Source organism: Drosophila melanogaster, chromosome 3R, assembly GCF_000001215.4.
Source record: "Drosophila melanogaster chromosome 3R".
NCBI lineage: Eukaryota > Metazoa > Arthropoda > Insecta > Diptera > Drosophilidae > Drosophila > Drosophila melanogaster.
Window position 1 is genome coordinate 30,056,764 of NT_033777.3, and position 24,799 is coordinate 30,081,562.

The 24,799-nt window shown below is 43.8% G+C and overlaps 3 protein-coding genes across 6 annotated transcripts in view, besides 1 other annotated feature; all 3 read left to right on the forward strand.

The window, feature by feature from the left end:
• Window positions 1-95: 95 nt before the first annotated feature.
• On the forward strand, window positions 96-1,368 carry CG7950 (uncharacterized protein). Of its 2 annotated transcripts, none has more exons than NM_170464.3 (2): window positions 96-271; window positions 353-1,368. In NM_170464.3, exon 2 carries the CDS (start codon window positions 696-698, stop codon window positions 1,170-1,172), a length of 477 nt encoding a protein of 158 aa, NP_733343.1. In that variant the 5' UTR covers window positions 96-271; window positions 353-695; the 3' UTR covers window positions 1,173-1,368. The 2 variants fall into 2 exon arrangements, with proteins under 2 accessions (NP_733343.1, NP_651770.1); NM_143513.3 differs by having other exon boundaries at window positions 377-1,368.
• Rpp14a (Ribonuclease P/MRP subunit p14 a) lies at window positions 96-1,368 on the forward strand. Its single transcript, NM_001104507.3, has 2 exons — window positions 96-271; window positions 377-1,368. The coding sequence occupies exons 1-2, from the start codon at window positions 240-242 to the stop codon at window positions 678-680; spliced, it is 336 nt and encodes a 111-aa protein (NP_001097977.1). The 5' UTR covers window positions 96-239; the 3' UTR covers window positions 681-1,368.
• Window positions 1,369-1,547: 179 nt separating this feature from the next.
• The window catches only part of sima (similar), a 63,488-nt gene continuing 40,236 nt past the window's right edge, over window positions 1,548-24,799 (forward strand). For 2 of the 3 annotated variants that reach the window (NM_079845.4, NM_001144657.3), the window contains exons 1-6: window positions 1,548-2,364; window positions 10,312-10,499; window positions 10,561-10,790; window positions 10,850-11,071; window positions 11,135-11,301; window positions 11,551-11,657. In NM_079845.4, the coding sequence (NP_524584.2) occupies window positions 2,162-2,364; window positions 10,312-10,499; window positions 10,561-10,790; window positions 10,850-11,071; window positions 11,135-11,301; window positions 11,551-11,657 (1,117 nt within the window). In that variant the 5' untranslated portion in view covers window positions 1,548-2,161. Of the gene's footprint in view, window positions 2,365-6,158; window positions 6,776-10,311; window positions 10,500-10,560; window positions 10,791-10,849; window positions 11,072-11,134; window positions 11,302-11,550; window positions 11,658-24,799 lie in introns of those variants that run through there. The other variant, NM_001300670.1, reaches the window with a different exon arrangement.
• Window positions 19,519-19,576: a mobile genetic element.

The following is a 24,799-nucleotide window of genomic DNA, read 5'->3' on the forward strand; positions in this document are numbered from 1 at the left end:
TCCAATAACAATTTAAATGTTTTAATAAATGGCTATAATTTTAGCTATTTTATAACTACTCATGTCCGTTGTGAGCCGAGCTGGCATCTCTGGCGGCGCACAGCTGTTTGAGAAGCAGAAAGAAACAGCAAAAAAGGGGAGTAATTACATAAAAAAAACACACTGACCGGCAACTTTTGGACGACTTTTCCCGAAGATTCCGCCAAAAAAAGAGGGGCACTGGCACTTGCACCCAAAGCATGAGTGGTTACCAATATCTGGACGTGAAGATGTGAGTTCCGGGCACTCAGCCCCGCTCCTTAAAGCCCCGTATTTCCCACGTGCGCACGTGCATCATGCAAATATAATTAAGATAATTCACGTTTTTAATCGCCAGAAAACTCCGTGATCCAGACTCCGTGACTCTGACGCCCGTATTCTTCTGTGGCTGCATCCATAGCTCCTTGGCTAGTATTTTTGGCGAAATAGGTGGCCAGACCATACTGGAAATTGTGAAATTTAGTTCCAGCCAAAAACGCTCCATTCTCCGGGTGCCCGAGAACGTCCTGGATCGCGTTCGCGTAGCTATAGCCCTAATAGGATACTACCAGGAGGTGCCCTGCCATTTTCAGGTGCTCAGCACATCCCGAAAGCCCTTGGATTTTGAGGAATCCCCCGAGGAGTTTGTAGCATTTAACTAGCATTACCGCATCAGGATGTCATTCTCTTACTGCAAGGAGTACGGCAAGGACAAGGTGATTTTTGTGACCAAGGAGGACCATGCCACGCCCAGCACCATCGAGCTGCCGCCGCCGGAAAAGCCGGAGGGCGTGATCACCAAGGACGGCAAGATCAACTGGAGTTGTCCCTGCCTCGGCGGCATGGCCACCGGTCCCTGTGGCGTCGATTTCCGTGAGGCATTTTCCTGCTTCCAGAACAGCACCGCCGATCCCAAGGGATCGGACTGCTACGATGCCTTCACCAAGATGCGCGACTGTTTCCAGAAGTACCCCACCGTGTACAACAAATCTGGCGGTGATGACGACGACGATGATGGCTTGAGCGAGGCCTTGGACACGGATGCCGGTTCAGTTGGTGGCCAGAACGCGGATCCGCTGGCGGATGTGGGCAACAACGGAGGCGGCGATGAGCTGGTGTCCCCCAATAGCAGTTCAGTGGTGCCCAAGGCTTAGGTGGGAGTACATAAGATAAGAGCTAGGTGTGACTTCGTACAAAATAAATAAAACTTGTCATTAACTTCAATCCATCCCCACACTATCGATCGTGACTGGGAAACATTTATCAGCCAGATAGTCTGGAATTAACAGAGATATTGTTGAAACAGCATAGTGCTTATTTCAGAAATAAAAGATACTCGTTTTCTCAATTAAATTCTCGCTTTTTTTACAAATAGCGAAATACACAAATAAAAAAATGTAAATGTATCTTGTATTCACTGTAGCCAATAGGCCGTTATTTCCATATGTTGTGTATTTCTGGTATATACTCGAAGCGCTCCCACCTCGTTGGCAGTATTTTTCCACCCTGCTGCCACACTGTTTACGAAGCAGCAATCAAAGAAAACGGAAAAATAAAAGCGTATTAAGATTTCGTGTGGAAAGGAAAAATGCTGTAGGCGCAGTGTAAAATGCATATATTGCGGATAAATCGCGTTTGTGAGATGCTTAAACGCGAATTCAACATCAAGTCGGTGCAGAACTTCAAGGTGCAATAACAAAAATATCCGAATTATCGAAAAAAGCAAAGTGCAATTGGCCAGTTGAGACTACAACCACAATAACAACGACAACAACAGCAACAGCAGTGAAATAATAATATAACCTTGTGTTTTGTTTTTTGTGGCTCAAAAATCAGATATACACAAAGTTAATCGAGGTGAACGGTGTAAAAGTGATTAAATAATAACGGTTTAACAGGAAAACAGAGTTATAGTGTGTGCGAGTGTGTGTGTGCGTAGTGACAACAATACAAACGCAGAAACCAATACAAGCGCACAATAGTTTTCATACATAGGAAAACAACGAAAGTAACAGCGATAAATAATAGAAAACAACAACGAAGAGTCTCAAAAAGTGCTGGAAAAACTCGCGATAAGGAAAACAGGAACCTCCACATCGGCAGATCTTTTGAATGCTGCCGCACTTTGAAATCCGGAGACACAATGGTTTCATTAATTGACACAATCGAAGCGGCGGCCGAGAAACAGAAGCAGTCCCAAGCGGTGGTCACCAACACCTCCGCCTCCTCCTCCTCCTGTTCCTCTTCGTTCTCGTCCTCCCCACCATCTTCGTCCGTTGGCTCCCCATCTCCTGGCGCCCCAAAAACCAATCTCACGGCCAGCGGCAAACCAAAGGAGAAAAGAAGGTGAGTCACACGAATCTGCAATCCGGATACCGCCGATCTACAATCCCATCCGTTGGTTGGATCTGCCTAGATCGCTTGTTTGCCCATTGCATAAGCGCCTGCTTTCTTTTTCGCCCGCTCTTCGTCGCGATATTATTGCTCGTCGCGGCTTTCGTTGCCATCCGCCGCTTCTCGCGTTTCTTCTCAATTTCCTAGTGCGTATGCGGTATTTCGTTTATTTTAACAATCTGGAATCAGAATGTTGATACATCAATGGAATCTAGTGCCAATCGGGAATCCCTTACGTACAATGTTTATTCGTTTATTTTCACAAACTGGACACCTAACTTACACATACATTTCAGTCTTGACATTTAATTTATATTTCCACTCTATTAATTAATTAATTATCAACATTGATTGATTTTCTTTCGTTGAGGTCCTCATGGGTTTCGTATGCAATCAGTATCTTATAGATGAGTCAACCTTACTGCCTGATTTTGAGCCAAAAATAAGAGCGCTTTTAACCCTTACGGGAGCGAATTGCATTTCACTTAATGAATTTCAATTCCCGCCTGGCTGGAATTTGTGAACTTCCCTCAATGGGCGTCACTAATTGACGAAACAGGCATTGGGATATAATGGAAAGCCAATCATTAATCACGCGTTCAACTAATTTTTGCATTCGCGGCAATTATTATACGATCGATGGCGACGGCGAATCCAATGGCCGAGACCCGCGACCTTCAGGCTTTCAAAGACAAAAGTCGAGACGAACCGAAATCGTTCAGTTTGCATATGCATGGTTGGTTTCCGCTGTGGAATATGATATCTAGGGGGTATACGATAGGAGAATGAGTGCCCATTGCGGCAAGAAGAGAGGCCTGAAAACACTTGTTGCTATCTTGAGAAGGTTTATCCTTAAAGGGCTCACAAAGACAAGCCCCCCCGTTGAATGCGATTTATTTTTAGACGAGTGCATTGTTCTCTTTTTCCTTACGCACTTATGGGTTATTTTTAAGTGAGGCGAAAACCCAAAACACAATGAGGAAAACCTGTTCGATTATGCTGCCCCCCCTGCTCCAAGATCAACCCGTTTTTTTTCCTCGTGTTTCGTTTTGTTGGCTTTGTTTTATTTTCGTTTTTGGTCCACGCCCCTCCGAATACTTAAATTTATTTATTTTATAAGCCCATAAACCGATAAGTTTATGTTTCACTCAAGACATTTACATTGGATTGAAACAAAGTTTCGCTTTGGCCTACGTGACTACCGTAAAACTGCAGTAAAATAAGTGTGGAAAAGCCGAAAAGCGGTTCTATAACCATTTTCAAAATGCGCTCTAGCTTCGATTAGACCCATTGACCGACAAATCGAGTCTTTCCCATTTGTTCCAAACTGGTTCCAATGTATTTTGCAGTGTGACACATGAAAACAATTGACTTAAGTCGTCTCACCATGTGAAATACGTCAATTTAGATTGTCTTATTGCATTTTCCCAAACATTTTGAACATCGATTTTTCCGATTGTTCATCGCTAACCTTTTGCCTATCGGTCGACTCTTTCGATTGCAGCACACGCGATCTTGAACAGATCGTAACTGCAGCTACGGTGTGACCTCAATAAAAGTGAATTATTACAAGTTGACTTGGTTGGCGGAATTTGGAGGAGGAAAGAATCTGAATCAAGATTTTTCATGTTTGTTTTTCTATTTACGTTATTTCTATAAGCTGTTAGGCCTGCGCCAAGAAGCTAATGAATAAACTTAAAAACAAGTCGGCAATAAATAAATTTCAATACCAACGCAGAGAAACGCACAAAAGTAAAACACGCTTACACACAAGCATGTGTGTATTGTAAAATATTTAAATGATATGCCCTGCTGTTGTTATTGTTGTTGTTGTTGTTGTTTCATGTCTGGCCACGACGACCTACTTTTTGCGCAATCGAACTAAAAATGTGACGATCCGGGGAGGATGGAAACGCCCGAGGGGGTGTTATGGTGCTACTACATATATATTGTATATGTAGGGAGAAAGAGAAAGATGGATGGCATTGTATTCAAGTATTAGGCTCGTGGAGTTATTGTTGATCTTCTCCTTCTTCTCCTTACATGCTTACACTCTTGCTTGCTACTGGAGCACTGAAAAAAATAACTGGTAATCAAATTTCAAATAGTAAAATCCGAAGTTCAGTCGCTCTCTTAGAAAAAGATAAATTAGTCTTACTGTACCATATTCAATATATTTGTCTATTAATTTTCTTTCTCTGTATGAAATTGAACTTGATGCAGCGAGAGAGACGTATATAAGCGGAGTGAGGGAGACAGCGTGAAGGTAGCGCAGCTTCCGAATCTTTTTCGTTTGTTCAGTTGCGTGTGAGGTCTATATGCATCGCATTCGGTGTAAGTTATGATTCGGCAATTGCTGGCAGGGAAAGTTTAAATTTATATTTAAGGCGATAAATTGGAATCAGTCGCTGAAAATTCCCCACAGGTTTTGTGAAATGAGCAAAAATTTCGGATTAAGATTATTGCGAAACCTGTTTGGAAGTCATTTTTTTGCTAACAACATTAACAAGAACAAAGGAACTTCTTTCTTGGGAATGGATAAGATCTTTACGATGTTCTGTTGTAAACAGCTATTCCTTTGGATTAAGTATTAACCACTGGTCTTGCCACAACTCAATGAACTTCTTACGACATCTTTCGAATTAATTGGTCGTCGTCGGGTGTTACTGTAGCAACCTAAAGGATTGACAGACCTTCTATAAGATAGTCCTTGAATGATGCAAGATGAGACCATAGCTAACGATCACAAGGACTCCTGGCAATCTGCAAAAAGAGAAGCCCAAGAAGCTCACAATGTTAATAACTACTTTTACTGTTTTTTTATATGAAATACATTTAAACATCGAAATAGTTTAGTGATAGACGGGTGTAGCATAAACAGGTAAACAAGGGGTTATCGTAGTGATTTAAGTTGACCCTGCCTGTTCCTTTGCCTTCTCCACGAGCTGATTACATTGCGATTTGATTACGTTTGCTTGGTCTGGGGAACTAGCTTCCCTTATCTCGTTTCACTTTCCGTGCTGTTTGCCAAACTAATCCAAATATTTAACTCCTATGTTATAGTTCTTATCGGCCGACTAGGGAAATCATGGATAAGTCTGATAGTATTTAGTCATCCAAGCAGCTTTTCTCGCACAGTGAAAAAGATCAATTCTCTAATATTTCTTCTCATTTTGTGTGTGCGAATTTTGGTTAGTTTTCGAAATACCTAAAAATGGTTCATCAGTTCTGCGGTTAAATACTCAAAATTTTGGAATATTATATCAAATTTTCACTTCGAAGTGAGTGGCACTGTTTTCTCGGTGCAGAGATTCTAAAATTATAACATGACTTTGCCGTGCACTGCACTTTGTGAGCGAGGGAAATGGGCGGAAAATGGGTCCTGGACGTGCGGAAATTTTCCGGCGTCGCTGCAAAGTAGACTATATGGTCCGAGCCAATTATCGACTGAAGTGGGGCGCACTGACATAATTTATATGGCTCTAATTTGAATCCGCCACTCACTCGATTCGCTGTTATCGTCCCATTGGGCAGAACCGAAGCGCTGGCTCCCTGCCACCTGAATGCTTCTACGAGGCGGGCGGACCGGACTTTATCTTATCACTCCGGCCGGAGCGCACTTGTCCGGATAGGCAAACTTGTCTGATAGCACACGGAATATGACGTTCACGTCGGCTCTCCGCTCTTTTGCGATTTTTTTTGGTGCGGCTGCCCAGGTATAAATATGATGGCTTCGAGGCTATGGAACCTTTCGCTCATTTAGCGCTCGAACTCCCGTACGTCGTGTTCTACCAAAATATCCGGAGCAGTGAAGTTGTGGCCAAATCAAAACACTATCAGCTCTTATCGCACGCGTGTGTGTGTTCATCATCGATGGGCTTAGCCGGATTCCAGCGCACTCAATGTTTAATTCCTTCGAGAGCTGCGATTTTTCGTGTACCGGCGACATTTCGTTCTACGGCGAAGATGTGATCCCCGGTTCTAGTTTCTACGAGTGCGATTCCAAGCCGCAGCGGCAGCGGCAGCTGAGCAGAAATGGCCCAGCTTTTGGGCCAATGCCCATCAATGAACCCACTGTGAACTTTGGCAACGGGTCATTCTACAATGGCCCTGCTCCCGGAAGCCAACCCTTCGTGGGCGCTATGCTCGGCCCCAATATGTCCTCCACTGGGATGCAAAGGTACCATCCGTACCATCAGCAGCAGCCCCAGGACGCCTTCTATCGCCAGAGGGGATCGCTTCTGAACGTGGCCACGCCCTGTCGCGAAAGCCGCCCCTGGAGCTACGCCTACTGCTATGGCTACGCGCCCACGAACACTCAACCTTGCCAGTTCTCCCAGTTTGTCGACATCGAGGATTTCATGTGAGTGACGACCAAAGTGGTTGGTCAATTTGTTGTTTTGGGTAATTCTGTGATTTTGCGTTTTTCACGAAGGGTATTCCTTAATCTCATTATCAAATAGTATTCAAGTACGAATATTTACACAATTTTGCTTAATAATTGTTGTTACATAACTGTGGAGAGCTCTAGCTCATTCAAGTAAACAAAACAAAAACCAGTTAGAATCGGTGGCCGAATGCCGCTAGCGATTTACATTTTCCTGGAGGCACCTGAACGAGCTGAGCTCCTAGAAAATTGGCCGTGTTCCATTGTAAAACCCGAGCCGAAAGCAAACGGCGCTGCACTTATCTATGCTTATTTGTGAATCGCTTTTATAATAATATTTAGATACGCAGCAAAAGATAGGGCGAGGGGGACGGAACTATGGCGCGAGAGAGGTGTCGTATGAGTCAAGGTTCGGTGGGTTATTCCCAAGAGAGGTACCGTTTATAAGATTGTGGGCTGGAAAAGACTTTTTCTCTCACTTCGATTGTTGCGTGGAAATAGTAAATTGCTTGTCAGTTGTGCTGTTGTGTAATTGTTATCTGCCGCCGATGATTTTATGTGGGGTATTTCCCAAGGAGTTATCGTTAGGGGTCTGCTGAAGGTTTCACAATCCATCTGGTTGATGTATACGATTATCTGGCGATTGACGCAGATTACAGCCCCTTTCCCTGGACTTCACCTCCTTGAAAACTTTGCATGCAACGTGCGCAGCAAGCAAATGTTTTCGTAATGGTAGTCGGATTTGGTTTATTTACGTTTTGCACACGTTTAAGCCAAATTCGGCTGGCCCATCTCCATGCTAATGAGCCGAAACCAAACTGACGCAATTGCAGGACGGCGCTGCCCGAAGAACTCCACCCACAATATGGTGCTCCCAAGAAGAGACCAAACATCCCTGACCCGCTGTTGCGCCTCGATTTACTGTCCCATGAACTTGGCATTAGCACTTCGAGTCGTATTTTATGTGTTTTCGCTGATATCTCGCCCGGAGATACGGCGCACTTGGAGGTAGCTTGGCCAACATTTCGCAATGCTCGCAATTCAAACTCAAACAACAGCGGGTCAGTATCCTAAGGTGTTGTCGGATAAGCCAGCAGGACTTAGATGGCCACGTGCGGCGATCGTGGTGTTTGCATATTCAAACTCATTTCATACACAAAGTGCGGAAAATGGTATCTTAAGATCAGCATACTACATCATTATAATCATCATACGGAAGGGTAGTACACATATTAAGGTGTGCTTTCAATATTATAGCTTAATTTTGTTCAGTGTTTTGAGCTGCTTTGGAGCGGAAATACTTAGCAACAACAACAGCAGCAGCACCAGCGGCAATAACAAGGCAATTCTGCTGGCGCAGGCAGAATATTTAACATGCCGTACTTGCCTCTGTTCTAATGAACAGACAATGGGGCCGATCGAAAATATATATATGTATGTGCATACCTCCCAAACCAAAACCCCACCCCCCCGGCGAATATCCCACCATTTAAGCAGGCCATTAGCATGCAATTCAAAGTCACTCTCCGCCGCTTTCTATGGGCCACGAGCTAGCAACTATCGGATTTGTGTTTATTAATGCATATATAATATATATAGAAATCCACGGGTCTACGCCTATATTAGTATTCACTTTGCTGGCGAAGTAATATAATACTATATAATAATTATTTGAGCAGCCATTCGAGTTTCGCTTCAAACTTTGGTTTCCATCCATCAGTTGGTTGATTGACAATGAAAAGCCCTCTTATCTAAACTGGTTTCTGTTTTATTTATTTTTGATTTATTTGAATGCATTGTTTCTTCACTTTCACAGAGTTTCCTAATCAACGTTTTATCTGGGCGTTCAGAATACTCTTTTAATAATAGAAATTCTTTCGAGTGCAAAGTCAAGTTTAGCATTTGTTTATGTTAAGATTTCCTCTGTTTACAATCGATCGATTAGTGGGGTCCTATCTCATATTTAAATATGTCATAATAGAAGATTATGTTCAACAACTAAGTAGTTTGCTTCGATTTATTCAATTTATTTACTTACAGTAAAAGAAAACGGGAATACTGTTTTTAATAGATACTTAAGCCATTATTAGACAGGCGGCAGACTGACAATAGATCATATTGTACTGTGACTTTGTCGGCTGATATGATGGACTTTTGATGATTGCGACTCCTCCGTTGACAGGCGGTACTTAGGGTTTGTTAACAAAAAAGTTTGATATTTTCGCGTTGTTACCGGGCAGATTTTCCCAAGTGAACCACCTGACGTGTTCAGGTCTTTTTTCATCCCAGCGGATCAATAAAGCAGCGTTGGCAAATTTTGAACAAAATGCCAGGAAATAAATGTACATACGTGCTGAAATGGGCGTCACCCGTGGATTATACAAGTTCGCCCACTATATCGATAATAAAGAAAATATTAAGAGCCACGAGTTATGTTCTTGCATGCGGCTACTCAAGAGATTTTCTTGGCAGACTACAGTTTTTCCGCAGTCCCGCGGGAGGGCCATCCGTCTTTTCTTAGAATTTCCCGCAATATACTCGTATTGGCATAAAGATAGTGTCAGTCGTGTGTGTGAGGTCAGTGCTCTGTCGTCCTACAAGTGTGTACGATCGATTTGCCTGCTTGGTTGCCGATTAAAACACGTCGCCAATGTAGACGAGTCGATACCCAGGGTTTAAATGGGACTTACTCATCCAGCGAAGACAACTAACTCTGCAGAGTCGCTAATTGCCAAATCATCGGTGTTTTGTCAATCCCCTGGCGAAATATTCCAAAAGACCACCACCACGAAAATTGGTGCCAAGGCAACTTAGCCACTTTTTATCAGTGGAACGTGTGACTGCCGGCTATTCTCGGAATCCGAAACAGACGTTATAAACTATCTAAGTCCCCGGGCTCTTCTGCCAGCTCGGAATGCACAGGTATCCATCCCAAGGGAGGTCGTCTCTGTATGTCAGGATCCTCTAGGCAATATTGGATTTATTTCGAATGTTTTTTAAGACTCTGTAGATGAGGAATGCGTAGAAATTCCTTATCAGCATCGTTGAAAAGAAAAATACTTTTACAAAGTCGCGACATTGAGATTCTTTTCAGATATGAGGCTTTATTAGAATTGAATATAATTTATTGTTCTGCAGTAGTATTTTGATTACCAGCATTTACTTTGATCTTCATCTTTATTTATTTATTTGTTATTAGTTAGTGTTTTTCGAAAAGACGGCTAGGAATAGCTGCCGAGAACTTTGGCGCCGTGTCGATCGACTTTTGTTTTTTCGCTCGACCTGGCAACAAACGCGAAAATTACAAGCGTTTTGCTTAATTGAAAAATTGCGAGCTCTGGCCGCGTGAATTGAATCAGAAGCAATCAAACGGGTATAAAAGTGCAGCCATGCAAATGCACGCATATTTCAGGCAGCCTCCCCCGTGCTAGATCCCCCCTTTTCCCACTGATCATTGGCGTACGTGCTCGTTTTGAGCTTATGCTAATTTTCCATCCGATCGATCTTTGCAGGAACAATGAAAAACGCAAGGAAAAGTCTCGCGATGCGGCTAGATGTCGTCGCTCCAAGGAGACAGAGATATTCATGGAACTCTCGGCTGCTTTGCCATTGAAAACCGACGATGTCAACCAACTGGACAAGGCCTCCGTGATGAGGATCACCATCGCTTTCCTCAAGATTCGCGAAATGCTGCAGTTCGGTGAGTTTCCCTTAGGATGTGAAATCTTTGTTAGCACCATCTAATATATTACTTATTTCAGTGCCCAGCTTGCGCGACTGCAATGATGACATCAAGCAGGACATTGAAACTGCAGAGGATCAGCAGGAAGTCAAGCCCAAGCTGGAAGTGGGCACTGAGGATTGGCTCAACGGAGCTGAGGCCAGAGAGCTCCTCAAACAGACCATGGACGGATTCCTGTTGGTCTTGTCCCACGAGGGAGACATCACCTACGTGTCCGAAAACGTAGTCGAGTATCTGGGCATCACCAAGGTAAATGTATCCAAATACTTCATTGAAGAAGATTCTAACTTGCTCTCAACTTTGCGCAGATTGACACACTTGGCCAACAGATCTGGGAGTACTCGCACCAGTGCGATCACGCCGAGATCAAGGAGGCTCTCAGCCTAAAGCGTGAACTTGCCCAGAAGGTCAAGGATGAGCCGCAGCAGAACTCTGGAGTGAGCACCCATCACCGGGATCTGTTTGTGCGCTTGAAGTGCACCTTGACCAGTCGTGGACGAAGCATCAACATCAAGAGCGCTTCGTATAAGGTGAGCTAAATGAGTTTGAGACACCATAGCACCAACTAACCCATGCCTTATTGGGGTTTTCAGGTCATTCACATCACGGGACACTTGGTGGTCAATGCAAAGGGCGAACGTCTGCTGATGGCCATTGGCCGACCAATTCCGCATCCTTCGAACATTGAGATTCCGTTGGGAACTAGCACCTTCCTTACCAAACACTCCCTGGATATGCGTTTCACCTATGTGGATGACAAGTGAGATACATACAGAATTAAAGACGCAAATCCCATTTTAAAAACCATAACTGCTTAGGTTTCTTTTTGAGGGATTGACTAATTGCTCTGCCAAAAGTGGCACTTAACTATCATTTACTTACTCATAATGAACAAGCACAAATTAATAGATTACGTAAACATATTAAGCAGCCTAGAAAAGCATCAAAATGGGAACCCGTCTAGAGGATAGTAACATTAATTCTCATTTGTTCCCTGCTTTGATTTCAGGATGCATGACTTACTGGGATATTCGCCCAAGGATCTACTTGACACCTCTTTGTTTTCGTGCCAGCATGGAGCAGATTCCGAACGCCTGATGGCCACCTTCAAGAGCGGTAAGTGGCATCGTCCAACTCCGAAAACTCGCGACTCATTAAAACAAACTACAGCTAACTAATGCTAAACTAATTACTTTAATGTGCAAATTAAAACGCGTTCGTCGTTAGTTGGTGGGTTGCAATGGACGCGGAGGACAGGAAGGAAGCCGGAAGAGTCCGGCACATCAAAACAAAGTTGTCACTCGTCCGGCGGCGTTACCTGTCCTGTGCTCTGCTCCGCATCCTGACTCCTAGAATCCCAAGCAGTTCCTGTTCACGTCCAGCAGTTGCCATAGCTTATTGCATTTAATTAGTTGTAGCACCTTCCTCTTGTCTGCCCCTTTTCCACTTTTTTGCAACACAAAGACCATTAGTCGTTGGCTTGACTTGGCTCTGCTTTAATTTCACTTTAGTTGCTAATTAGCTTTTGCGAAAGTAAACGAATTGGTCAGGCAGCGAGACAGCTGAAATCTCTGTATCTATCGCTATCTGCACTTTCATATCTCCTCTATCTCTTCATTTCAACGAGTTTTTTGCTGATTCAATTATGTTAGATTTTGTTTTTTTGTTTATTTATTCGCCATTTCATATCGTATGCCTGAGCTAGTAAATCTGTATAATCCAGCTACGTCTTATTGCTTCACTATCAGCAATGCCACAAGAGAAATATTCCCACCCATCTTGCTTAGAAATGGAAGACGCGCCAAAGCCACCAGCTCATTTGCAATCAATTTTCATAAGCCAAAGTATCGTTACCGCGTCGAAATATCCAAACAGATCGATAGATAAATGGCCTGACCATAGAGAGCAAATATTTTTTGTATCTTCACTTTTCTCTATACAAAAAAGAATTTATATTTATTTGCTAAGGAATTATGCCAGTGGCACTTAACAATACGAAAATAGTGATATATATTGGCTAGATAACTAGCAACTTTGAAGTAAGTTTCTTTGTAATTTCTTTGTAATTTATGAATGTCATGCGAGAGAGAGAGAGAGGAGTCAATTCGATATTAAATGACCTCTTATTTCTTTCCGTGCAATGAAGTCCCACATCTTCGATTGCAGAGTGTGAGTGGGAAAGTGTTTGCTGCAAGCATTTTTTCTTAATTTCTCCCCAGCTCATCGGGTGCGGCTTCTTGTTATTGTTTGCTTATTTGTTGCTCTTAATGGCCGCGTCATGTCGTCTACATTGGCCAAATAATGTTGCCACTGCCGATGGAGCGGCGATGGAGCTACGATGGTGCTCCTTGGCTGGCTGCACTTAAAATGCCAACGCTGGGCAATAAAAAGTCTTCTGCTGACCATTGTTCGGGGTACAATGTACCCAAAAGTGCCCAAAAGAGCGCATCCTTGCAGCCAAGGAACAGAAAATTGTCACTGCACTACAATTGGAATTATTATTGGCTGCGATGACTTTGGCTTCTTGGCCGGACATTCGCCCGCTCCTGGTTTTCGTGTAGACACGTTCTGCGCGAAATGACTTTCGGTTTTATGATGCGACGTATCCATTTGACCAGGACGCTCGAGTCCTAGGATGCAGCTGGCGATCCCGAGTTCTGTGTGCATCTCGCATATCGTTAGCAAAACTTGCCAGCAAGTTGTAAAAATGTCTTCGAAAGTCGTAAAAGTATTTCATACATTTTTGTTTTTATTAAGTTGCTTTCGCCGCTCTGATGGAAGTTTCCTTTTTCCCGCTTTTCCAAAAAGTTTCCGTTCGCGAAAGCTTGCCCGCAATATTATTGTTTATGAGTGCTGTCCGTTTTTATTTCCATTTGATTTTCATCAAGTTTACATGGCTTTGTAATAAGGGGGTCAGCTGGTGCAGTGCATCCTTAAAAGCTTCAACCATCCTCCCCTTTTATTCCCTTAAAATTCGAGCATGATGATGGTGATGGAAGGTACAGTGGAATTACCAAAGGATGGTCTGCTATAAAATGCACTTACGTATCAATCGGAAAATGAATGTCAAATAACTGTTGCATACTCTTAGACACCTTTAGGGGAAGTATCAAGTACCTTCGTTACTTTTAGGCTCCCTTAAGTTTCATCCGATTTCAAGTTGGAGGAGTACTTCTCCCCAATCCTAGCCGATTCCTCCCGCTTTCATGCTGTGCATGTGGGTTGTGTTCGCATGCAGCTGGCGCAGCTCGCAAAATACTAAACGTCATGTGACAAACAGTTCAATAAAGTACAAAATGTGCGGAAAATCGCAAATGTCATGCGGGAAAATCTCGCATCGGGCAGTGTTTGCCGTTCGGATGTGTGTGTGTGTGTGTGTGTGTAGTGGAATGGAAATGGAAATGGGAAATTGCGCTCGAGCATTTCCATGCTGCAAATAAAGACGACAATTTGGCCGCGAGGCGAAAAATTATGAAACGAGCGGGTGGAAAGCGAGGGAAATGTTCGAGGAAAGTGGCAGTGGATCGAAGGGGGCAAAAGTAAACTTAACGTGCCAGATAAATATCCTCTGACAGACAGACAGCGAAGAGATAAAGCCAGCATCGCTTTGGATTTTTAGGGATGAAGGTGGAGTTGGAGATGGAGATGGAGATGGAAGTGCGGGTGAAGTATAGCAGCTCCTCCAGCGAGTGTTGCAATAAATTTTGGAAAGCAACAAAAAACAATACCGAAAAGTGGCTTTGGCAGATTTGGCGCTGCGTGTGAAAAGTTCCCCTTCGGAAAATGCATTTTCCACTGGCGCTGCATTCTGGGGGCATTGCCGCGGCATTTGCCAGACATTCAACTTTCAACTCTTGCCACAAGCCAGTTGCTAGTTTCCCGCTGTTTGTTTCTGTTTAAGTTTCCTTTTTTTAGTTTCTGTTTCCTTCCCAGCTTTTCCGAGAGGGCAGCTGACAGTTGTGCTGGCGCGAGTGTTGTGGGTTGAAAGGGCGTGTGATCCTGGCCAGGCACGTACCAATGGGGCGTGGCACCAAGTGTTGCATACTTTTCGGTGATGGCCTACGCGAGGTGACTTTAAACCGCTGCAAACGTGTAGCCCAAGATACAGAAGAAGAGGAATCATTAAGACTCAAAGTTCTATAGACCGTTGGCTGAAAACGAAGCAAGGAATTATTGTATTCAAGTTGAGTGTAATACCTTTACTCAGACTTGACTGCGTGGATTTCAAGTGCAAGTCGGGCTAGGGAACTTTATTTTCATTTGCTCCCACGCCCGCACGAGTTGTGTAATCAACATAACAAGCAACTGCCAGTTTACGAGTCTGTTAATGTCTCACACACTCCGGAGACTCCCAGCCAGACGAGCTTCCTGGCCATGTCCCGTAGTCGTCGGCGCTATATAAACTATACGTCTGAGCCCCGCGAATGCTTCCTGCCAAAAGTGTCGATGATGCTGACGCTTAGCGCTGCTGCCAAGTCGTTGCACTCATCAGAGCAGCCGAATTCTCCGTTTTCGGGGGGAGTGGAAACCATGCCCTGCTCCAAAACGGTTTCACACAAAAGTTTATTTATCTTGTTGGGGCTAACAGTGCACAGTGGTCTGGGAAAATGTTCCATCGGAATGGGTCTGTGGGGCATTTGAACTCCAAATTGTTGCATACTTTAAAACACTTTTGTAGATAATTTTGGAATCTTATGAAGCCATTTGAATATTTGTATTTTATATGTTTTCGAAAGCGTTTATCCCACTGTGGCTCGACCGCTTTATGTTAATGCACTTAAATTTGGCTCGCGGCATAAGTGGGCGTCGGGGCGTGGCTGGGCACGGGTTGTTGCAGCTGCCGTCGAGGCAGCCGCATTTTATTACATGCATAATTTCGCCAGGGGATCCTCGCTGGTCCGCCTCGGTCCACTCGGCCCCTGGGCGGGGGAACCACGGAACTTCGTTCCCCACTCCTGGATAATCCACATCTATTCCCAACTTCGTCTCCATCAGCGTCCCGCTGCTCGTCTCTTATTTATTCGTCTGCATCGTCTGGGCCATGAAAGCGCCAAACTAATGCCGTCGAAACTAATGGTCCAATTCGAGTGGCTCGTCGGCATCCTCATTTCGGCAGCTACGGCAGCGACTCATGCTGCCATGTCCTGCTCTGTAATCCTGCGTCGCCTTGCCTCGCCTCGCAAGGATTGTAAAATTTTCCAGTTAATTTTAGCGTCCTCAGCGCGTCGCTTGCATTTGACAAATTAAAATTGCATGAGCGGAAATGCGGCTTTAAGTTGCGCCGGATGTGGCTGACTGACTTGGCTGCAACAGGAACTGACTGCTTCCTGTGCGCGCTGCCAACTAAATTACTTTTCCAGCTGAACTTTTTCCACTTTTCGTCCATCAATTTGCCAACAGGTGGGTCACAGCTCAGCTCGGAAGTCCATCATCTCTTTATTACATAGGCTTAAGGTCGCAACAAAGGGGCTTTAAGACTTTCCAAGTGTAATCTTAGACTTTGGTAATAATTTTTGAGTAAATTCATTCCAAATACATTCCATAATTAATGTTTGGCAACTGATGAAACCTAAAACCATTAGCGTATTTATATCCAAGCGTCGGTTAAATGGCGCTGGTTAAGGTTCCTTTCTGGCCAAATTATCTGCCCGGGTCCTTGGACCCTTATGCCTCGACTAATGTTAATGAACTGCGATGGTGGCGTTGCCTCCCAGGTGGACGCACGCTCCTCTTACCTGTTGATTTATGGCATCCTCCATCCCGCGCCGCTTAATTTGCGAGAGTTTATTAAATATGCCGGAGCTGCAACTCCTCTACGTGAGTGCCGCGCTGCATCCAGCGACTGCTGCGGAATCCTGCGGAGTCCTGTGAGTCCTGCGGAGGATGCCATTAGTTTTGGGGGGGAAGTGAGAATTCCTGCTCTGCCCGATCCCGACTCCCGGCGGATGCACTTTGTGTTGTGTTGCTGGCTTAGCTGAATGGCTCTATTTGGGGATGCCGCCCACACCCATTCACCGAAATATATCCTGGACCATCCGGGCACCTCTGCAGATATTTCATTTCATTTGTGTCCGGGCAGTGACTTATGATGATGAATGTAAATGCTGCACTTTTCGTACCTTCAGGCAGTTTTGCAGTTTAGCTGGCGGGATCTCACGCCTTAAAGTTGCAGATCCTTTTGCACAATTTTCCGCTACGTGTTGGCGTCCATTGTCACGTTACAATGCTGGGGAGTTAACTTCCCCTTTTTCCGAACAATTGAGGCAACAATTGAATGGCAGCAAGCCCCTCGCATTTATACCCTGCCCTCCCCTTTCGCCCGGCATATCAAATTAGATAACTATTCCATCGAACTGCACTGCTGCTGGTGCAACAAAAGCGAATGCGTTAATAACATTTAATGTGCCTGCCCGCGCTAATGACATTTGGCCAAGTTCATTTCGATTCCTTCAACGCTTTTATGGCCGCCATTCGGAGTCCGGGGGCTGGCTAATTGAGTTTATAGTCGCTTCAATCGCTTTGGCATCCCGCCCACTCGCACATCTTTCCCCTTCGGCCATGCACACTGGTGCAAATGATAGAGTTTCAATATTTGAATGCATTCCAAAATGATTTTGAGTTATGATAAATCAAGCTAACTTACTATCGAAAATATCGATGTACTATCGATTGTTTTGCTGTTTCAATTGTTCGTTTAGTATATTTTCACTTTTAATATAAAAATGTGAAATATACTTTGACTGCTGATGGTGATAAATTCGTGTAACCTCCAGGACATTGTGCACTGTATGTCCTCTTTATCGGCGACTTTGGGTTGCATACTTTTGTGCTCTTGGGTGGGTAGCAAAGTTTTGCCGCCTTTGCAAGATTTTCGCAAGTCTTGCAGAAAATTATACAAAAGGCGAAGGCAAAGCTTAAGGGTTTTGCGTAGGTGGGTGGCATGCAAATATGCATTTGATTACACGCTCCAAACAAAGGCAAAATGATAAAAGTTGTGCGCCAGCCGCCGCAGAGTGTGCAGCGACTTTTCGCCATTTCCCGCCCATTTTCCTCGTTTTTCCCACCCAGAAAGCTAAGTAAATTTGTGTGTTTATTTGCCAAACCTCAGAGGAAACTTTGCTTGCACCCACCACACGATTTTCGCGGGCGGAGGTAAAAGTAAAACGACAAAGAACACAAAATGTCAATCGACCAAGTGGAAAATTTTCATTAAATTAAGAAAGCGCACAATTTTCCCACTGCTGGAAAATTGTCGCAGCAGCAAAGGAGAACTGAAAACAAAAAATCTAAAGGAAAAAGTAGCGAACCCAATGAATGTGCAAAGTTTTATGTTTTTGGCTGCCGGGCGCAGATTTTCCTTTTGCCAATTTTCCTCTTCGTTTTTTTTTTAGTTGCATTGAGGTTTGCTTGTGTGTGGGTGGGGGGGGTGCTGATGATAGTCGTTCCCAATTCTCTGCTTCAGCCCCTCGGCCTTCATTTTCGGAAAGGTTGTCAGACAAAACGAATAAATGTGCTTAGGCAAGCGGGAAAAAAGCAAGAAAAACAGCGCAGAAATTGCATGCAAAATTCTTATCGATAAAGAAGTGATGAGCCTGAAAGTATGCAACGCTTTTTGGCTGCTGGTACAGTGGGATCTTTAAGAAGAAGAAAGAACTTAATTGGAAAGTGCATTTGACAAACATTTGAATAGTTTATTTCAAAAGTATTTATTATATATGCCCATTTTTAAGGGTTACTATTTCTAATATTTACCCACTTGCGACCCACTTCATTTGCTGCCTCTGCAAATCCCCTTACAAATCCCCTCACAATCGAAAACAAAATGTCAGGCCTTTGCCCAAACTGCTTAAGAAACCTTTCACAATGCCAGCCACAATTTGCTTAACAAAAAACCTTTTGACTTGGGCTTTTGGACTTTGTCTGCGTTTCTGTTCCCCGGGGCTCTGCGCAATCAATCAAAAGGCGCTTGTGACTTGGGAACCCCCTTTGATCCGCTGCTGCTAAATAAGTCGTGTAAACTGGCAAAATATTTGCGGTCCTTGGCGAAGGATTCCCTGCCCGTCGTGACCTGGGCCTTCTTCACTCCATGATGGCTCTAATGAAGTGTTGAACACTGTTCTTGGCCCATTGCCATCGGCCATTCGCAGCGTTGACAGGTCAGCATGTTGAAATTATGCCAAAGTCCGCGTTTGTTTCCATCAATATCAATTTCATTTCCTGCTTTTCTGGGAATCCTGAAGGATGTTGTTACACTTTATATATTCAGACTAAACTAAGCCTATTTATACCTAAAGTTGTAAAAAGAAAATAAAAGTTTACATTTATAACTTTATTTATATTAATTTATGCTCTACTATATCTATAACTTGGATGCATTTGTCAAACTAATTTGGCATCATTACTGTGTGTCAATATTTTTCCGACATCATTTTCCCCTCGCCTAAGTGAAAATGACGAGCTCTATTTTCGTAAGGAGTTTTGACTTTTGGCGTGGAAATATTTGACAGATTGATGGTGACTCGCACACCTTGTGCCCCTCGTTGATTTCTGGCCTGTCGCTCGACACGAGAATGATTTTAAATTTGTTGTTCCTGGCGCTGGTCTTTTGGTGCGCTCTGTCATTGTCAATTATTTATATTTGTTGGCTGGGGCGGATGAGGGAGGCCGCCTCAGGTTTTGGTCATGCTCCTCCGCGCCTTGAGTCCACCTTTCCAGAGCCCATTCCCCCCCCCCCCCTCTGTATTAAGCATTGCGTGTCAGCTACACTGTGTGCCTTCCTTTTTTCCGCGTCATTTTCTGAAATTGGCATTTAGTTGGCGACGAGCGGGATTTACACAAAACTCACCCGCGAACGCACACACAGAAAACCAATCTGAAATGCACACGTACACTGCGAAAAACTATTAATATATTCCCACAGTAATTTCCTTTTGAGAGCAAGACCAAGTGCGAAATATCTCTATCCATTAAGAACTTTATTATCTGAGTACCGGGTATCTGATAGTCGCGACACTCGACATCAGGCGTTCTCACTTGTTTTTTCGAAGTGTACCCGCATATCTGTGAAAGTTGTCTGCCTTGCGCTGGTTTTATACAATGGGTGCATTCACCTACGCGATGTCCCGCTGAGAAATTTCCTTCCCGTTCAATCCAGACCCCCTTTTCCAACCTCCCTTTTCTCCGCCTGTCGCTCAGCATTCGGTTTTTTCTCCAGTCTGCCGCATTTCCTTTACATGTGTGTGTACTCTCCCTCTCCCTCTCTCTTTCCCTTTTACACTCCCCGTCTCTCTCACTCTTTTCAATGTCTGTGGGAAAAGTGTTGCCAATATCTGTTACTGCATCGCTGCGTTTGTCCGTCTGTCCGTCCGTCTCTTTCTGCCCCCACCCTGCCGTCTCTTTCGCACATCCCCGTCTCACATTTCGTTTATTAAATGACAGCACGATATCTGCAAATGAAATTTTCCTTCAACGCATTTAGCCTCTGCCGACGTCGCCGCTGCAATTGCTGAAATTGACAGTCAGACAGATAGATTGACATTTAAGCAACACTCGGGTGCTCTGTCCCTTTCCGTGTGGATCGTTCCGTCTCTCTCGTTCGCTGACATTTGGATGCATCATAAAATTTTGTGTTCTAACCGCGAGTTTTTTTATGGGCCTCAGCACTTTACCTCAAGGGTATTGCATACTTTTCAGCTTTCTGGCAGTTCCCTACCCCGATATTTGTTATTTATAAAGATACATAAATATAATAAAGGTATATTAATTTCGTCACAAGTCCAGCTAAAGTCCCAAACTCTGTTCATTGACCGAATGCTGTTTGAAAGGATTTGGGACCCTTCATTATTGATTGGTTGCCTGCCTGACCAATGCCGAAAGTAATTCCATTATGAATGAAAGCCTTTTCTCTACCTAAATTATTAATAAAGCCAAACAAAATGAAGTAGAGAAGAAGATTTGAGCAAGAACGAAAGAATAGGGGGCTTTGGCAGCCAGCATTCTCTCACTGAATTATTAGCCGGGAAAAAAGCGTTCAACTGGGAGTGCCGGCAAATGAAAAAACTTGCCCCAAATCTCTGTAGAAATCTTTAGCAAGTCCAATTAGACGTTTGGCAAATGGACACAGCAGCAGCGTGCCCGGAAAAGTCCAGTCAAACTAATTGCTCAACATGAAGCGGCAAAAAAAAACAAAAAGGAAGCTTCTCCTACGGAAAATATTGCAGCCAAAGTTTCGTGAGCTTGTTGTTTGTGCAACAATTGTTGCAAGTCAGTTGGCGGCGCTAATGAAAAACGACAGGATGCGAGGGGGAAAAATAGTTTAAGGGGGGGCAGAGCACGGCAACCGCCATTAAATTTTGCTTAATAAAGTTGCAGCTGCTCCTCAGCGAGGAAACTGGGAAAAAAATTACCAGCCATCAGCACTTAATTGTTTGAACAGTCTAAGGGAAAATGAGAAAAACGGGGTTTCCCTCCAAACTCAGTTACGGGGTACCAAATTCAGAGCACCTGGAGGCAGTTCCCAATCCCAGTTTCTTCCTTCCTCTTGATGTCTTGATGATGACTTTCCTTCCGCTCAAATTGAGTTAATTAAATGAGCGGCATGAAGGCGGAGATATGTATTTTCGCTCCGCGAATGGAATTAATGAGCATAATGGGGGTGATTCACTGGGTAGAGGGGCGGGCGGGGGGCGGCGAAAGTTTTCAATTACCCAGCATTTATTTTTGTTAAATTCTAATTAATGCAAAACAAAGAGAGGTGCTGCAAATCGCATAGCCCGCTGCACTCTAGTTTCCTTCTGCCTCGTCAGCTTTTTAGTCATTTAAATTTTCCGCACGCATAAATAAATATTGACTTGTGGCCAAAGTCGAAGTCTGAGGCTGTGCGTCAAATAAATATGTAAATTCTTTGACTTTTGTTTTCAATTACTTTTTTCCTCCACTTTCGTTGTTGCCTTCCCCGCTTTTCCGGTCTTTTTGTTTCCACCGCTTTTCATTTGAACTTGTTTTCCTTGACACACAGAAAAAAGAACAGTTTTTTTTTTTCGATTGAAAAAGATTCTTAGCAATTCAATGATTTCTTACTTATTTACAATTTACCATTTAAAATCGTTAAATAATATTCTTTTCTACGTTGAGCTTACTTTCCAAGTAAATTCATTTTATTTGAAGTAATCTTGATTTTGTGCTGTGCAGACTGACTTGAGTTAAACACGAAACGATATTTAAGGTCGGCAAATTAAGCAAATTTGTTACATTTTGTGGTCGTCCTTTACCGCATCACCCATGTGGCTTGCACTCCCGCTGACATTTTGAGTAGTTTTTAATGGGCTCCATTGAACCCGACAAACTTGTCGATTTCCTCGCTGCGGGCGGTCTTCCATAGAATCGAGAGAATGTCCTTTCCTTGGCCAATATGTGAAATAGTTCGCCCCTTCAACCACAAAACTTGGCCTATTCTATGTGCACTTCGTCTTCCTGCTTCTGGTTAACATGGGGTTCCTGGAACACTCATTATCCCATTTATTGGCACTGCAGGCAACTCCAACTTATAATGGCCAGCTTTAAGTCTATAATTCTTGGCAGTAAGTTTACATTACGCCCGAAACCCTTTCAAGTCGTTGGCTACTAACTGGGATTTGCACTCCCTGCCTCTCCTGTTTCTCCGGTCCTGTGTAATGTCCTGTCTTGGCTGCCAAAGAAAAGGTGGTAAAATGCAATTTTCCACACGACTGGCGGGTTATGAAGACGCAGGAAAGTCAGACCACAGCTCCTTTTCAATAAGCTGGAGTAAAAAATATATAGCAAAAGAAATTTGCATAGATTCTCAGCACATATTGACTTTAAGCCCGCTTGCTTGGTGGATTGGGGATTATGTCACGGCTTAATTCAATTAGGACAGATTACGCATACGCCACGTGGCCGCCCTAAGCGAAGGCCAAAAGGTCAATGCTACGTCTAAATCGAAGACGCTCCGAGTCAACTACCTTTGTGCCTCGGAGTAGTCGAAACAATCCGCAAACAAATCCTTGATTTATGCGCACATCCTTGGGCAGCCAAAGCCAAACATTTATTTCCTTATCCACTTGTGCCAATGTGATTTCGACCCATCCTCGTCATTCCTGGCTCTCAACTCGGCATCCTGGACTCTGGTCAGCAATCAGGATGAGCAAACGAATGGGGTACAGTGAACTCTGGAGAGTGTAGGATGAAATTACTGAATACTGGAATAATTTTAAATCGGGAATATTAAAAGTGCTAACCATTATTATGTATAAGATTACATATGTCAGCAAATGTTTATTAAGTGTTCAATAACCAAAAGCTTTTTAATGACCAATCATTCACTATATTCGGGCTATTACATAGTATTACATTTGATGTAATCCTCGCAGTGCACGCCTGAAACTGACCCAGCCAAGGATTCACCTTACTAAGGACCTGCTGCACCTGCTCCTTTGGCAACTCTCGGTTCGTGCGCTGCGTTGATGATGATTTACTGTTGTGTTGCTGCCAGGATTTGCCCGTGTACTCGAGCGTGTCTGAGCATGCATTGTGCGCATCCTGAATCCCACATTCACATCCTATGCGTCCTGCATCCTGCATCCTTCGAGTTCCGTGCTCATCCCGCTTGATACATAACCTTGAATGCGGTTTTGATGTTTGTCTTGCATTCGACTCGAATAGAGTCTGGTTTTATCCCTTTTGCCAACTTCTCTGTTTGATTATTTGTACAAATGGCCAGCTTCTCTCCGCAGTTTCTCCACTCCACTCCGCCAGTCTCGAAGTCCTGGCAATTCCACTGCCATGGCCATGGCCATTGCCATGCGAAAAGCGGATTGCATTCGTGTTCATAAATTGTGGAAGGCAGCAATGGCAATGGCTCCAAATGGCAGCCAAGGAATGCTGCTAAAAAATTGCTGATAAATGATCTTTGCTGTTGCTGCCGCGCGTAGATATTTTAATATTTTCCGTCTCAAGCTCAAGCTCAAAATGCCGGCAGGACTCTGGGAAAAGTCCTTGGCTAAGGGCAAATCAAGTTCACTGCTGCAGCTGCTTTCGCAGCAACTGCAGTTGCTTTTCCCGCTGCTGCTGCTGCTGCTGCTTTTCTGTCTGCTCACTTTGCTAATTCCACATAAACACTGCCAAATGGCAATCGTCTGAGCTCTGAGGCGGTGCTGCTTGGTTTAGCTACTTTCTGGTTAGATATAGTTATCTTGGCAGTTAGAAACTGGGCTATTCCAAAAAGATCTTCTTTCAAAAGATACATTTTTTGAATTTTTAAAGTGCTACATTTTAGCTACTTTCTATATGAAATAGTAGGGCAGCACTGACGATTCTGTTCGACACTTTTGTGTATTTCTGGTCCAGCCAAGGACTCAACTGGACTAGTTGCCACATATGTCCTGTTCGCATCAATCTCACTGAGCTGTCAGCGGACTTCGGGGGCTCCAAGGCGGCTCCAGTGGCTGGGCCTCCTTAGATCTTGTCTTGTTAATGACCCCGCATAATTACCCCAACCGTTTCCGCGCTACTTTCTACTCATTTTTTTTTGTTTTGTTTGGGTTGAGTTCTAAGCCAGAGGAGCCAAGAGAAGAAAAACTAATTTTCTGCTGCTGATTTCGAATTAACTGAATGAATAAATAAAAGCACGAATCCGAGTGGGACGAAGCATGTTTAGCTAGAGATTTATCTCAGACCGCATAGTAAGTTCGTCCTGATTTCCCAGGATTTAAAGTCACTCTTATTACGCATTTTTGGTTTAATTGCAGCAAAGGTCGCTCGGCACTTGCGAACTTTGGTGATTCAATTAGTTCGTGGTGTTCTTTATGCAAATTTATTTTTATTGCTGCGACTTAAACAGGATATGACCCTGTTTTGCGCACCTGTGTCCTTCTGTGCACTCAAGCTAATCCCGATGGTGGCTGGACTCGTGCTACAAAAGCATCCATGAATTTCAATCGCCTGGCCCGAATTCCTATGAATTTTCATCATTTATTTAATGTTCTTGTCGCTGCCAGTGGCATCCATAAAAATTTGATTGAAATGATTTCGAGGCAAGGAGCTGTCGCAAAAATACAGATAAAAGCTCTACCTACGCGTGTGTGCGCGGTTGGTCCCTTATATATATTTATTTTATTCCTGTTATTTTGCGAGGCGCTTTTAATTAAAATCGGGTTTATGTGGCGTCCTCGTTGGGCCAAATTACTTGGCAACGTTTTTGGTCCACTGAAAATGCCTAAGACCCTTATGCCACGCCCCCC